Raw genomic sequence first — 16,916 nt, 5'->3', positions numbered from 1 at the left:
GATGCGAGTCCTGTGATGTATAGGTATTAATGTTTCTACTTTCTCACAGATTACACAGGACTTATGTTCTCAAAATGGCTTCTGATGGAGAAGCATTTGATCAGACCTTATCATCAGCCTACTCTAAATGAAAAAATGTTTTCATATGTGGTTTTCAATTGGAGAATACTATTGGACTGGCTTAGTCACATCTTCCTCTATCAGCATCCATTCAGACAGTACTGCTGTGGGAGCAATCCTATAGCAATCTATGGGATCAGTTCTACAAGACTTATATACAGACAAGTACCCCAAAATAATGTCCCCAGCACATTTGTTAATTATAAAGTGGCCAAACTCTTTAAAATCACTTTTCTATTTATTTATTTTTTATGTATTACGCATGATTGTAGACCTATTTCCCATAATGTGAAAATATAGGTATGGAATTGTGTATACATGTAACCCACCTAAAAAAAACCCACTTAATAAATGTTACAAAAAATAAACATATGCACTGCAATGTTAAAATGACTTGCTATGGATATGTTCAGTCTTATGAGCTTCTGTTAATTGCTTCAAGTTTGTACAGACGGGAAGCTATAAAAATAAGTGACTTTACCATTCGGCAGGTGGCTTTATCTTGAAAGTCGCTCATTAATTTACGCATGGAAGTAAAAGAAAAAAAGCATGCGCTACACTAACATTTTCCTGAACCGTCTTCTTCTTGAAAAAGTTAGTGGGTACGCTGATGTCAAAAATATATCATGCTCAGTGCCATAGTATTGTTGTGTAACCACCAAGCTCTGTGCCTTGTGTGTCTGCGTCTAACACTGCTCCATTCCTGTGTCTGGGATCAAAGGGTCATACATGAAAACTGACTCTCTTGCAAGTGTTTGTTTAGTTATTCATATGCATGTACATTTGTATTGTATACGAACATTGAATGGAATGCAAACCATTTACAAGCTTGTTGACACGCATTGCTCTGATTATACTAACTTCCACAATATAGAAGTAGTCCATCCAATAAGTATACAAAATTGTAGGTATTTATTAAATATAGTGCAGCCAAGGATATTGTATTAAACCTTTATATCTTGAATCCTTTACTTTCTTCTGCATCACTATGTGAATTTTTTCTCTAGAAATGTCCTTGGTGGATGGGCTTATTCTGGTATGGGGTCGTAGAGTTGGCCTTTTTAGCTCTATCCAGTCATTCTCCACTCTTCACCATCATTCTCTCATAGCACTAATCTTGCAGAGGCACAGTAAAGAGATACTGCAGCAGGTCCCCTCCTCTGTCTTCTATTAATGGTTTTAGAGCAATTTGTTTACACTATGGAGGATTCCGAAGATTTAAATTTCATTTTTGCAAAAATGTACACTTGTATACATAATCTAGTTTTATTCCCTTTTTAAGTTCGGAACAGTCTGACGTAAGAGAAGACTCATGTTAGAAGGAAACTTTCACTTTATTGATTATTTAAAAACCACAGAATGTGATGGTGTGAATGTCTGAACATTCTTCCCGCTCTTCATATAATTTTGTTGGTCTGTTCCAAAGAGAAGAGGTCACTCAGACAATATGCAGTCACTGAACTTTGGTTAATGGTTTTCTATCTTCTTAAAACCTGTGAAAAATAGAAAAATTTTGTAGATCAAGCAAAAAATTTACATTAGACCTTTCTGGACTTTTTTTCATAAGCTGAATCTGACTAGGTCATTTTTATGATCTAGTGTGTAGTTATCTACAGTATATTGATCTAGACCTTTCAATCATTATATATAACTGGGCACCCCCTATTTATGACCCTTTGGTGCTGCAAAAAAAAAAAAAAAGGATACTAACCTTAAACTGAGCCACTTTTCAGCCTTATCCCCCCCACTGGTCTCATGACATAAACATTATCACATGATTGCCAATTAGCATCTACTTATCGGCTGCAGCTTTCACAATTTTGTAGTAGCGAAAGAAACATTGTACAGAATTTTGCAGGCAGCAGTTGATCAGCTGCCACTGAGACCGGCGTAGCAGAAAGATGGCGCTGTTCCTTGAGATAAGCAAATATATCTTTTTTTTATTTAGCAGCACCTAGGGGCTATTAATTGATGGTTGTTAGTAGTGATTGCCTGCAGTAGTCAATGTCACCTCACTGCTGTATTCTGTTAACAAAGAAAAGAGGAACTATGGACAACCATCGCTAGATCTGGGGAGGGTGAGAAAAGTAATTTTGTTATTTTCTTCAAGTCTATGGATAAATAAATAATGTTCGAAGAGATTAAACCCTCCACAAAATTACAGTAGGATGTTTGAAAATAGAGTTTCTAAATCGATCAATCTCTTTAATCATTTAAGGACTGGGTGATTTTTCATTTTTTTTTGCTTTGAATTTTTCCTCCCCTTCTTTGAAGAGCAGTAACTCTTTCACTTTTCCACCAACATATATATATGTATTGTAAAATAGCTCTCGGACACATAGTTGATAGGACGTATGTATCACAAAGATGGTTGTCGTCTGTGATGTAATCCTGAAATGTTGCTCTACTACACGCAAGCACTAAGAGGATTGTTTGGTGCATCCGGGCCCAGGTTTTACGGGCAACCTGAGAGACAGGGTCTGGCTGTCCACATACCTCACCTCTGGGTGATAGTTATGAGGTTAAAATGGAGTCCTTTGTTTGACACATGGTCTGTGTATGGAGGGAGAAGGCCTCCTGTGTGTTGTTTATGACACTTTAATTAATCTCCTTAGGGGACTTGAACCCAGGATCACTTGATTGACCGGTATTCACAGGTGCCGGGTAGTGGCTATGACGCTCATCAGAGAAGCCGGATCTTGCTGCGCTCAGCGGGACCTTGCGACGATGATGAGCATTGACGTCACTTCCCAGAGACTGTGAATAGCAGTCACTTTACTGCTATTCACAGATGCCAGAGACAGAATCGGCAAACGTCACTGCTGCATTGGACCTGCGTGGCAACATTTTGGGTAATAAATTGGTGAACGATGGACTGACTATTGTCTTTATTTCTGTCTTTTTGTGTCTTTCATGTATCCTTTTCTGGTCTACTTCAGATTCGTTGGATTACTTTGGACCGGCATGGGATTTTTTTTTCAATAAATTAGTGAACAAAGGATAGTGTAGGGGAGTCTTTATTCAAATAACGTGTTTTTTTCTGTGAGTGTTTTTATTTTTTTATTACCGGGTTAGTAATGGGGGTGTCTGATAATCACCTCTCCATTACTAACCCCAGGGGTTGATGGCAGCTGTGATTTTTGACAAATCACAGCTGTCATCAAACTCAACTTCAATTACCCTGATTGCCATTGCAACAGAGCAATTGGGAAGAATCATAGAATCATAGAATCATAGAATGGTAGAGTTGGAAGGGACCTCCTGGGTCATCTGGTCCAACCCCCTGCTCAAAGCAGGATTCACTAAATCATCTCAGACAGACGTCTGTCCAGCCTCTGTTTGAAGACGTCCATTGAAGGGGAACTCACCACCTCTCTTGGCAGCCTGTTCCACTCATTAATCACCCTAACTGTCAAAAAGTTTTTTCTAATATCTAATCTGTGTCTCCTCCCATTTAGTTTCATCCCATTGCTTCTAGTCTTTCCTTGTGCAAATGAGAATAAAGATGATCCTTCTACAATGTGACAGCCCTTGACATATTTGTAGACAGCTATTAAGTCTCCTCTCAGTCTTCTTTTTTGCAAGCTAAACATTCCCAAATCCTGCAACCGTTCCTCATAGGACATGCTTTGCAGACCAGTCACCATTCTGGTCGCTCTTCTCTGAAATTGCTCCAGTTTGTCTATGTCTTTTTTAAAATGTGGTGGCCAAAACTGTACACAGTATTCCAGATGAGGTCTGACCAAAGAGGAGTAAAGACCGATAATGACTTCACGTGATCTAGACTGTATGCTTCTGTTAATACATCCCAGAATTGTATTTGCCTTTTTTGCTGCTGCATCACACTGTTGACTCATGTTCAGTCTATGATCTATTAGTATACCTAAGTCTTTTTCACATGTACTGTTGCTTAGCTCTATTCCTCCCATTCTGTATATGCTTTTTTCATTTTTATTACCCAGATGTAGTACTTTGCATTTTTCCCTGTTAAAAAACATTCTGTTGGTTGCTGCCCACTGCTCCAGTTTATTTAGGTCTTTTTGAATCCTCTCTCTCTCTTCTCTAGTATTAGCTATCCCTCCTAGCTTTGTGTCATCAGCAAATTTAATCAGTTTACCCTCAATTCCTTCATCTAAATCATTGATAAAGATGTTGAACAATACAGGTCCCAGGACGGAGCCCTGTGGTACCCCACTTGAGACATTCATCCAGCTGGATGTGAAGCCATTTACAACCACCCTTTGAGTCCGATCACTAAGCCAGTTATGAATCCACCTAACAGTTGCCTGGTCCATTGCATACTTGGTCATTTTTTCAATAAGGATGGTGTGAGATACTTTGTCAAATGCTTTGCTGAAGTCAAGATATACTATATCTACAGCATTTCCCTGATCCACCCAGTCAGTGATTCTGTCATAGAAGGAAAGAGTTCGGCAAGGTGCTAGAATTGCCACATCTAATGTGATGCACCAATTCTGGGGCTGGGAAAGGCCCAATAACCAGGTACCTTCCCAGCCTGATAATGTAAACTTGCAGCTGTCTGCTTTATCTTAGCTTGATTATCAAAATTAAGGGGGATCCCAAGTAGTTTTTTTTTAATTATTTATTTATTTATTAAAACCAGGCTAAAAACACTTGCGTAAATGCATTAAGGCAACAAACCCTGCCTATATGCCTCTAATCCAAATCTATCCCTCCTCCACCAGCTATCCCTACATTGAATACAAGTAACAGCAGTTTTACTAGAGAAAGGACAGTATGTAGCCCTGAAAAGGACTTTTGTTTTAATGGTGCAGTAGCATTATACAAGTACTGCAATAGCAATTACACACTGCCTATATGCTAGCTCTAATCTAAACTCTCCCTCCTACATCTACTCTTCCTGAACTGCTGCAGGAGGAGAGCGTGCCGAGCATTGCGTCATCAGGTCTTTTATCAGAACCAATGACGTGATGCGGCTGGCCAACCACAGTAATGCCAGTAGCCAACATTGCTACGGCAATACCATGTATGGCAGGCAATTTCCTCATGTTTATTGACTGTCTAAGAGCCATGAAATATGCAGGGACTTGAGCATAGCGCTCAAGCATCAGCGATACTCGTTGAGGAGCAAGCGTACCCGAGCACACCGATGCTCGATCGAGTATCAAGCACTACCAAACACGCTCGCTCATCACTAGCACTGATATGATAACAGGAACTGGTGAAAGTGATGTACAGACAAAAAAAGTTTTAATGGTCCAAAGAAGATTAAATGTGAAGTCATACCATGGTGGAAACACCATTTGGTCTCAGGGATGCTGGAGTCGAAGCAGCAGCCTTTCTGTTCACATTGCTCCTTTGTTATACTTGCGTATCCACAATCTTCTCTTTCGGTAGCAGTCAATACACAGTGAGCTACGACTGAACATGGACAAGTTATTAAAATGTCATCTATTAAAATTTAAAGTATTAAAACTTCTGCTGCATTATGTATTTCTAGGTTTTGCAAAGCCATAAAATGCTTGTTTTACTGAGATGATTCCCTGTCAATAAACTCCTGGTGAACTTAGTGGCTGTGATATATAAACAGTTTATATCATATAACTTTTTTTTAATTATACTGTTTTTAACCCTTTTATGACATATGACATATGTTTTTTTACACAGTACATATATAAATATATATATAATCTAAAAATAGATGTGGCGCCTCTGAGGGTTCAATCGCCACAGGGGTACTGCACCTCAGTTCGAGGTATGGTATCTCCTCTTCCAGGTAAGGATGGAGCATCTCTCAGGACACCACTTCACCATTCAACACTACACCACTCCTGTCCTGAAGGGGGCCTAAATGCACCAGGGTGCTGCCCCGGCCCGGGATAGAGGAGATGGGGGGGAACCAAAGATAGGGGGAACCATGTAGTGGGTGAGGGTGGAGGACACACTTTTAGGAAACGCATATTCATTCATATTTAATCTACCGCCATCTTAAGTTCAAGGTCTTTGATTGTGATCTTCGTCTGTGATTGTGGTCTTCGTCTCTGATTTTGGTCACCCGCCAGAGTTCAGCATAAGGCCGCAGCCGACTGAAGATACACGATCCTCATTCTCTGGCCTTGAGACGAGGAGCGGGTCAGAGTTAACCACTGTCTCTACCCAGTCAAGGTCCTTACCTAAGAAGGCCTGGAGGGGAGCAGAGGAAATAGGCTCCACAGGCAAAAGGATCCCAGGGGGATATGAACGGAGCGGCCTACGCCACCTGTATTCTTTACTCTGGCCTAGTCAGAGGGATTCCTGCTGCAAGAGGGGTGACCGGCCCCCGATATCTGACTTTGTTACTTCACGTCTCAGTCAGAAAAGCCCAAGTGGATCTCAAGGGGGATACGGACGGAGGCGCATACGCCACCTGTATCTCTTACACTGCGTTTATCCAGTGGGACCCAGCCTTACACCTCGTTCTAACCACACACAGTCAGGAGAAGACTTAGTGGGAGAACCTACCAAGGAGAGGAACACACACCAGAGGGGTCTCGACAGGTGCTCCTGATCTATCTGGAAAGTGCTGGACCCCCTTCCCGGTGGCCGCAGTATGCCGTGAGTAGCTGAGAGAAGCTTTGCGGCTGAAAATTCATCCCAAGTGAGTAAAGACCCGGATCACTTCATATACCGTCTCAGCTCGTTATTTCCTGCGCGGCACTGCACCCACCATTCTTTCTCACACTGCCCTGAGGCCTGCTTCACCTGTGGGGAGCCGTTCCATCCTAGCTGCCCCTAACACCAGCCTCAGTGGACTGTAGCAGCGCTGGTGTCCATCACCAGGAACCGCAGGTGGCATAGTCGAAAATACCACTCTTACTTGATAGCCCATTATTTTTAATGTGACGGCCCTGGGCACGGAACGGGTCCAGTCCACGACTGCATCCCCCGTAACACCTATAATAAGCCCGCTCCGAGTATCCCAAGATCCCAGGGAGGGCTACCGAGAGACGTCACATACTCAGCACTCCAGAAAATATTTTTTGACTCGAAAGATCAACATATATTGGTTATTATTGGAGATATTTTCTGGAGAACTGTCTATTTTTGGAATCCATGTATTGGAACCAGTGGCCTGGTGCATTCATATCGCTCTTACACTTGTGTTGCTTTAGTCTATGGCAACTTTAGGGATGTCGCATTGCGACACCTATAGTTCTGTGACAACCAAGTCACAAAATATCCAACCGAGTCAGATTCTTTGCGACTTTCTTATTGCAGTTGCGGTACTGTAGGTGTCGCAATTGCACTCCATTCACTTCTAAAGTACCGCGATGTAGCAGCGGCACCGAGCAATCTTCAGTCGCTCGATTGCTATTGTGGCCAAAGTCGCCATCTAACTTTCGCCATAAAAGGAATCTGTCGGTAAGATTAACCCCCCAAATTGCATATTGTGTATGACTATGCAAGTCTTGGCAATGTAAATTCATTGACACCTTTAATTCGTCTACCTGTGACTGCATTCCTGAGTAATTTGTATTTTAATTCACATGCAAAGGCAACCAACCACTGATATTAAACCCAATGACAAAATATTCAGGAATGATTCCTTACCTGAATTCCATGGGGCATTATACTCCACCACTGTATGCTCATCTGCAATAGAAATTTATGTTGAACATAATTCAGGAGCAGAAAAATTTACAAATTTGAGTCAAAATATCTAGTCCCTCCAAAAAAATAGGCTATTGGCACCAGGGCAGAATTAATATTGGTGAACATCACTGCCTTAAGACGCACTTTGATTTTTAGATGGAAGCATATAAACAATTAAATTATAATCATACAGTGGTTCTTTACTTGTTAGAAATGTTCCATGCCAATAAGTTGATCACAAAGTGTCTCTCTGCTGAAATCCCTAAGCAATCAGTTGCGTTCTTAGGGGAAACTTGCAATTAGTGTTCTGACTACCTGCACCGCCATGAAGTAATACACAATGCCTACTCAAAACAATAATGTATTGCAGGAAAGGTCCTCCAGAGCAGGAGACATTCTTGAATCAACAGATGAGGATCCTCTATTAACTTGAAATTCCATAAATGGGTATTCTCAAGTTTAAAAGTTTTCCACTATCCATGAGATAGGGGATAACATTCCCATCAGTGGGGCTCCATCTGCCATGGCTCCCAGCAAACTGTAATGTGTAAATTGAGTTGAGGTCGATCATACACACTGCCACCGAAATCACTCTTAACCCCTTCACGACATGGCCAATTTCCGTTTTTTTGCATTTTTGTTTTTCATCCCCTTCTTCCCAGAGAAAACTTTACACACTCTATGGACGCTACCCCATGACGAAGGACGGTCGTCCAAAGGGCACGTCGGGGTGTACTTTGCGCAGTTCTTCAACGATACACAGGTATGTCATTGTGCATTCAGGGACATAGTTTGTGAATGTTTCTATTCCCTGGTATTTTCCTGTCACTCCACGGACTGTTGCCTCTAACATGGATGGAATTGAGGATATAGGCCATGCACACATTCGTGAGATATTTTCCTAAACCATACACACATTGACTTTATCCTTATTAGTGCATGTTGTATTGACTTGATCCCTCTTCCCTCTGTGTTCGATGGCATACAGTCTAGATTCATTATTTTCTTCAATCATTTATGTATTATGGAATAGTGGAGAGTTTTTCAGGCATTTTTGGGATTCAACTGACTATTATATTATGTGTTTCTTTCCTGTGTAATCAGAATATATGTTTATGTACTATCATTCTTCTATTAATATAATACATGTTATGTGCTGCGCATGTACTTCTCCTGTATGGTGTACCATGGTTTCTATATTTAATAAAGGTATTTGATTCATCTTTAGACACTATTCAATTGTTCTTTACTGATCTAGGGACTGTAGGTTCGGTTTGTTCTCTTTTTTCTTCATAGACATATGAGGGCTTATTTTCTGCAGGACAAAATATACTTTTTAATGACAGAATTCATTTTACAGCATAGTGTACTGGAAAATTGGAAAAAGAATTCCAATTGGGGAGAAACTGTGAACAAAAAAATGCAAATTTGACATTGTTTTTCGAGAATTGTTTTTACGGTGTACATTGTCTGATTCTTCTCATCAGTACTATTATGGTGATAAAAACATGTTCATTTTTTTATTTTAGCAGCGAAAAAAAAAAGAAATTTGACAAAAAAAATTTGGGGGTTGTGTCGCCATTTTCCGAGACCCATAACATTTTTATTTTTCAGTCATTGGAGTTCTTTGATAGTTTATTTTTTGCAGAGTGACACAACATTTTTATTGATACTTGATACCATGTTGGCATAAATATAACATTTTTATCGCTTGGTACAGCATTTTTTATAGCTTTGTAGCAACCAAAAATACTTATTTTTGGCTTTTATTTTATTTTTTCCGTTTACGGTGTTTAACGACTGGGTTAATTATTTTAAAATTTTCATAAAGCAAACTTCTGAATATGGCGATACTACATATGTGTATTTTTTATTTTTTTATTATCTTTATTTTTGATCGGGGTTGATTTGAACTTTTGTTTTTTTGATTTTTTTCACATTTTTTAAAACTTTTTTTAACTTTTCACTGATTTTGTTTGTTTCCTTAGGTAACTTGAACATGTGATCGCTTGTGCTACATGCAGAACAACAACAGTATTGGTGCCTATAGTAAAAATCACGGTCAATTAGTCAACATCTGGATGTTCATACATTTACCCCATCTTGATGTAGGACGTAATAGAACCTCCTATGTCGGGTCCCCCATGTAAATCCCTGTCAATTCCCTTGTTTTTATGTCAATCACTGACAAGAGTAATGAAATGGCATGATTGCTAAATCACGATCACTCACCTTAATCTGTACCTGTGGAGTGTAATGGCTTGTCCTACTTAAAGGGAACCTGTCAGTAGGATCAATCCTCCTAAGCTGTCTACACTGTGTGCAGAATTATTAGGCAAGTTGTATTTTAGAGGATTATTTTTATTATTGATCAACAACTATGTTCTCAATCAACCCAAAAGACTCATAAATATCCAAGCTTAATATTTTTGGAAGTTGGAGTGTTTTTTTTTTAGATTTGGCTATCTTAGGAGGATATCTGTTTGTGCAGGTAACTATTGCTGTGCAGAATTATTAGGCAACTTAATAAAAACCAAATATAATCCCATCTAACTTGATTATTTTCACCAGGTAAACCAATATCAGTGCACAAAATTTAGAAATAAACATTTCTGACATGCAAAAACAAAAACCCAAAAAATTAGTGATCAATATAGCTACATTTCTTTATGATGACTCTCAACAGCCTTCCATCCATAGATTCTGTCAGTTGCTTGATCTGTTTTCGATCAACATTGCGTGCAGCAGCCACCACAGCCTCCCAGACACTGTTCCGAGAGGTGTACTGTTTTCCCTCCCTGTAGATCTCACATTTTATGATGGACCACAGGTTCTCTATGGGGTTCAGATCAGGTGAGCAAGGGGGCCATGTCATTATTTTTTCTTCTTTTAGACCTTTACTGGCCAGTCACACTGCGGATTAGTTGGATGCATGTGATGGAGCATTGTCATGCATGAAAATCATGTTTTTCTTGAACGATACCGACTTCTTCCTGTACCACTGCATGAAGCAGTTGTCTTCCAGAAACTGGCAGTAGGTCTGGGAGTTGAGCTTCACTCCATCCTCCACCCGAAAAGGTCCCACAAGTTCATCTTTGATGATACCAGCCCATAGCAGTACCCCACCTCCACCTTGCTGGCGTCTGAGTGAGAGTGGAGCTCTCTGCCCTTTACTGATCCAGCCTCTGGCCCATCCATCTGGACCACCAAGAGTCACTCTCATTTCATCAGTCCATAAAACATTTGAAAAATCAGTCTTAAGATATTTCTTGGCCCATTCTTGACGTTTTATCTTATGTTTCTTGTTCAAAGGTGGCCGTTTTTCAGCCTTCCTTACCTTAGCCATGCCACTGAGTATCGCACACCTTGTGCTTTTTGATACTACTGTAACGTTGCAGCTCTGAAATATGGCAAAACTGGTGGCGAATGGCATCTTGGCAGCTTCACGCTTGATTTTCTTCAATTCATGGGCAGTTATTTTGCGCTTTATTTGGCCAACACGCTTCTTGCGACCCTGTTGGCTATTTGCCATGAAACGCTTGATTGTTCAGTGATAACGCTTCAAAAGTTTGGAAATTTCAAGACTGCTGCATCCCTCTGCAAGACATCTCACAATTTTGGACTTTTCAGAGCCCGTCAAATCTCTCTTCTGACCCATTTTGCCAAAGGAAAGGAAGTTTCCTAATAATTAAGCATACCTTATATAGGGTGTTGATGTCATTAGTCAACACCCCTCCTCATTACAGAGATGCATATCACCAGATTTACTTAATTGGTAGTTGGCTCTCAAGCCTATGCAGCTTGGAGTAGGACAACATGTATAAAAAGTATCATGTGATCAAAATACTCATTTGCCTAATAATTCTGCACACAGTGTATATGATCATAGGAAGCTAAATACAATGATACAGTAATTTCTGTGATCTGATGTCTTATGCCAGAGAAATTCACATTTTTCTTATATGTAAATGAGCTGTTAAGATATATGGGGGGACACTGATCTGCATGATAATTTACCTCCAGAGATTATTGTAAATAAAAGGGGGAGTTACCAGTGTGAGACAAGTAACTAACACTGAACAGTAAAACTGAACTTTGTCTTTTTGCAAACATATCACAGTTCTGCTGTATTGTAGCAATATTGCAACCCTGTCTGCCTATGAGCTAGAGGCTGAAGCTGAGAGGAACCTGAAGATGTGTCAGGTATAATCACACACAGCTCTGCAGTGAGATCAGGAGAGCAGAGAGTGGCCATTATACATCACACTGGTAACACCTCCTTTAATTTATAATAGGCTCTAGAGACAGATTCTCATGAAGATCTATGTCCGGCCCATAGATCTTACCAGCTCATTTACATATAAGAAAAACATGGATTTCTCTGGAATAAAACATTGGATTACAGATATCAAGGTGTAATTTTATTCAGCTTTATATGACCTGCATGCCCATATAGATAGATGGCTTAGGAGGGACGATTCTACTGACAAATTCCCTTTAACTTTGCTAATTGATAAAATTAAACTCTGAACACTTCTATTTTTGAAAGTATGCTTACTTTGCAGCATTTTTTCCACACCTGCCTAAAACTTTTGCACAGTGCTGTAAAAAAGTTTAATTGTTTATATCACATACCTGGATCATAGTAATCCAGCACGATAGCAGTTGCAGGCTGCAGATTCTCCACTAGAGCTTCTCGTTCCACAGAAAAGTCCAAATTTACAGTTTCAGGGGTGAGCTGCAAAAGAATCAAACGTGAAAAATTTAATAGATAACAGGAATGCCAGTTGCATATTTAAATTAAGGGTGAAATACCGCACCATATAGGTGCCGTGGATCACCAGAAAAAAACAACACCAACAGATGTATCTGTAAGGGTGAAGACCGGGGTGTAAGTACTTTCAGAACAAGGGATCTGGAACTGCCGGGGCCGTGTCTCTTGTTGCAGGGGGAAGACAGACTGCGAGACAGGAGTCAGGTGACCGGGAAGCTGGGGGTGTGTCCAGAGAGAGAGCTGAGGAGTCAGGTGACCGGGGAGCTGAGCTCGTGTCTAGGAAGAGAATGGAAAAGGAGTTTTTGCGTGGGAAAAGCGGCAGTGGACAGTGGGAGTCAAGCTCGACTAGAGGGAGAAGAGACGCACGATCCCTGCAGCTGAGCAAGTGAGGTGCACTGTTATGGACTAGGGGCTCAGCTGGTCAAACCGGAGACCGCCCGCTGCCGCCAGAAGACGGAGCATTGTTTAGGCTGGGAAGCTGAAAGAAAGCAACACCGGCACCAGCCGGCAACTGCCTTGTGAGGAGCAAGAGTCAGCTAAGTGTAAAAACTGCCGATTACAACCGTGTCGACTCTGCTATATCTAGCCCAACTGTGTATTGTCAGTTATAGCATATTACCTGCTACTTCCCTTGTTGTCCCCATATTTCACCTGTTACTCCCTGCGTGGAGATTGACCCTGTTACAATAAATCCCCCCTGTTTATTAACCCTGTACTGGATGCTCTTTGTTTCTGTGTCACTGCATCTAAAGTACCTGTGTTACATATCTAATAAACAGGAGAAAGCAGAGTTTATAAAGGTAAGAGTCACGTGTTTGACCGCGTGACCGGAAATCTGTCATGTGGCCTGGATATGTGACCAAAGGGGAGTGCGCACCCAGGCCTTCAAGTCAGCTACGCATGCACGGGAGCGTGAAAGAAATCAAAGCTCCCAGTCATGTGCAGGAGGCATATAGACAGCCAGGTGTGGCGGGGCGACAGGCGGCACCACACTCCCTAAGAGTGAGTCCGCAGTGTAAGTATAATCAGTTATAAATAGTGTTGAGCGATACCTTCCGATATCGGGAAATATCGGATCGGATTGGATCGGACCGATACCGAAAAAGTATCGGATATCGCCGATTCCGATACCGGAAACCAATGCAAGTCAATGGGACAGAAATATAGGAATGAAAATAAACCCTTTCTTTCCTTGTAGGTTAATTCTACATGAAGGAAAACAACTAAGAATAATGTAGAATGTATTGGGGGAGGTGGGGGAGACAATAAAGGCATAGAGGTTTAGCCCAATCAAATGGAATAGCAGGAATTAATATATTTTTTTTAAGACGTTCTGAGTTACGGAAATATTGACTATGTTAAGTATTTTTATATTTTGTCAGATATTTATGTTTCACTACTTCCATGCTCTGCACCTTCTTTTTTACTTCTCCCACACTTTCTCCTTCATCATCTTCAGCATCTTTTTCATCCACTTCTTCTTCACCTTCTTCATCTTCTTCTTCTTCACCTTCTTCACCTTCTTCATATTATTCTTTTTTTTTACATTCTTCATATTCTACTTCTTCATCTTCTTCATCTTCTTCTTCTTCATCATATTCTTATTTGTGGCAGGCATTCCTGTAGTTGTTATCTATTAAAGGTTGGACATTACACCTTTCGTTCTGCCCGTCACAAAAGATTTACAACAGGATTTGTCCGCGTTCAGTTTGGCCAGCAGCAGCAGGTCTTTTCCAGGGGCACCACGAGGAGGAACGGACTCACCCCCATACACTGCTTAGTCATCTTCTGCTTATAATTTAGATATTATCTTTTGCTCTGATTTTTAGTCTTATGCTTAATGTTCTTCCGCTTTTTGTTCTGCAGCTTCTTGTATTTCTGCTTCTTGGCTTTCTGTCTCTTGTTCTTCTGTATCTTGGTGCTTGTCTTCTCTTCTTTGTACTCTTGGTCAACTTCTTCAGGGTCATCTTCTTGGTCTTCTTCGGGGTGGTCTTCAGGGTCGTCGTCTTCGGGGGTCCTCGTCTTCGGGGTCCTCGTCTTCTTCGGGTTGGTCTTCTGGGTCCTCGTCTTCGGGGTCCTCGTCTTCTTCGGGGGTGGTCTTCAGGGTCCTCATCTTCTTCGGGGTGGTCTTCAGGGTCCTCGTCTTCTTCGGGGTGGTCTTCAGGGTCCTTGTCTTCTTCGGGGTGGTCTTCAGGGTCCTCGTATTCAGGGTCGTCGTCTTCGGGGTCCTCGTCTTCTTAGGGTTGGTCTTCGGGGTCCTGGTCTTCAGGGTCCTCGTCAGGGAGATCTAGAGTGATTACCAAGAACCATTTCAAAATGCTTGAACTTGGAAATGTAGCAGAAGGTACAAGAAAGCTGAGGAACTACCAAGGACCAGCTGACGGTACTGGAACCCGGATGGGTAGCAGAAGGTACAAGAGCCAATGGAACAGCCGAAGACCAGCTGACGGTACTGGAACTCGGTTACTAAGCAGGAGGTACCTGTGCCAGAAAGCACTACCAAGGACCAGCAGACGTTGGTGGAACTTGGATAACGAGAAGGAGGCACCTAATCCAAAGGCACTGCCGAGAACCAGCTGACGGTACTGGAACCCGGATGGGTAGCAGAAGGTACCCATGTAAAAAAAAGTTCAAGGCCGCGAGCTGGCCGCAGTTACCAAAACCCACAGTCCTACAGGGGGTGCTTGTCCTATTGGCACTATGGAACCAGCCTTCATTGCCAGATCCCGCAGCCCACATAGGAATCACCTAAACTGCAGGCACCATAGAGTCGGCTAACCCGACCGCAACACGACAGGACAACGCATTGGAGGCAAAGTGACGTTGACACTACCCGGAAACAGCTGGCGTGCTGGAACCAGGCTGGGCAGGAGGGAGTACCCGTGCCAAAGTCACTGCCGAGAACCAGCTGACGGTACTGGAACCCGGATGGGTAGTAGAAGGTACAAGAGCAAATGGAACTACCGAGGACCAGCTGACGGTACTGGAACCCGGATGGGTAGCAGAAGGTACAAGAGCCAATGGAACAGCCGAAGACCAGCTGACGGTACTGGAACTCGGTTACTAAGCAGGAGGTACCTGTGCCAGAAAGCACTACCAAGGACCAGCAGACGTTGGTGGAACTTGGATACCGAGAGGGAGGCACCTAATCCAAAGGCACTGCCGAGAACCAGCTGACGGTACTGGAACCCGGATGGGTAGCAGAAGGTACCCATGTAAAAAAAAGTTCAAGGCCGCGAGCCGGCCGCAGTTACCAAAACCCACAGTCCTACAGGGGGTGCTTGTCCTATTGGCACTATGGAACCAGCCTTCATTGCCAGATCCCGTAGCCCACATAGGAGTCACCTAAACTGCAGGCACCATAGAGTCGGCTAACCCGACCGCAACACGACAGTACAACGCATTGGAGGCAAAGTGACGTTGACACTACCCGGAAACAGCTGGCGTGCTGGAACCAGGCTGGGCAGGAGGGAGTACCCGTGCCAAAGTCACTGCCGAGGACAAGCTGACGGTACTGGAACCCGGATGGGTAGCAGAAGGTACAAGAGCCAATGGAACTGCCAAAGACCAGCTGACGGTACTGGAACTCGGTTACTAAGCAGGAGGTACCTGTGCCAGAAAGCACTACCAAGGACCAGCAGACGTTGGTGGAACTTGGATACCGAGAAGGAGGCACCTAATCCAAAGGCACTGCCGAGAACCAGCTGACGGTACTGGAACCCGGATGGGTAGCAGAAGGTACCCATGTAAAAAAAAGTTCAAGGCCGCGAGCCGGCCGCAGTTACCAAAACCCACAGTCCTACAGGGGGTGCTTGTCCTATTGGCAATATGGAACCAGCCTTCATTGCCAGATCCCGCAGCCCACGTAGGAGTCACCTAAACTGCAGGCACCATAGAGTCGGCTAACCCGACCGCAACACGACAGGACAACGCATTGGAAGGCAAAGTGACGTTGACACTACCCGGAAACAGCTGGCGTGCTGGAACCAGGCTGGGCAGGAGGGAGTACCCGTGCCAAAGTCACTGCCGAGAACCAGCTGATGGTACTGGAACCCGGATGGGTAGTAGAAGGTACAAGAGCAAATGGAACTACCGAGGACCAGCTGACGGTACTGGAACCCGGATGGGTAGCAGAAGGTACAAGAGCCAATGGAACTGCCGAAGACCAGCTGACGGTACTGGAACTCGGTTACTAAGCAGGAGGTACCTGTGCCAGAAAGCACTACCAAGGACCAGCAGACGTTGGTGGAACTTGGATACCGAGAAGGAGGCACCTAATCCAAAGGCACTGCCGAGAACCAGCTGACGGTACTGGAAACCGGATGGGTAGCAGAAGGTACCCATGTAAAAAAAAGTTCAAGGCCGCGAGCCGGCCGCAGTTACCAAAACCCACAGTCCTACAGGGGGT

The 16,916-nt window shown here is 42.8% G+C and overlaps 1 protein-coding gene across 3 annotated transcripts in view; it reads right to left on the bottom strand.

Annotated features, from left to right (window-relative positions):
* Positions 1–1,435: 1,435 nt before the first annotated feature.
* Positions 1,436–16,916, bottom strand: part of LOC141273397 (alpha-2-macroglobulin-like protein 1) — a 302,764-nt gene continuing 287,283 nt past the window's right edge. For 2 of the 3 annotated variants that reach the window (XM_073685165.1, XM_073685167.1), the window contains 4 exons: positions 12,370–12,472; positions 7,693–7,734; positions 5,389–5,523; positions 1,436–1,613 (listed from right to left, as the gene is read on the bottom strand). In XM_073685165.1, the coding sequence (XP_073541266.1) occupies positions 1,588–1,613; positions 5,389–5,523; positions 7,693–7,734; positions 12,370–12,472 (306 nt within the window). In that variant the 3' untranslated portion in view covers positions 1,436–1,587. The remainder of the gene's footprint in view (positions 1,614–5,388; positions 5,524–7,692; positions 7,735–12,369; positions 12,473–16,916) is intronic. The other variant, XM_073685166.1, reaches the window with a different exon arrangement.

The sequence above is a fragment of the Phyllobates terribilis genome, unplaced genomic scaffold (genome assembly GCF_046119375.1).
Source record: "Phyllobates terribilis strain yellow unplaced genomic scaffold, ASM4611937v1 Scaffold_5__5_contigs__length_657084704, whole genome shotgun sequence".
Classification (NCBI taxonomy): domain Eukaryota; kingdom Metazoa; phylum Chordata; class Amphibia; order Anura; family Dendrobatidae; genus Phyllobates; species Phyllobates terribilis.
Note: the sequence above shows the minus strand (reverse complement) of the source record. Positions and strands in the feature narration are given on the sequence as shown.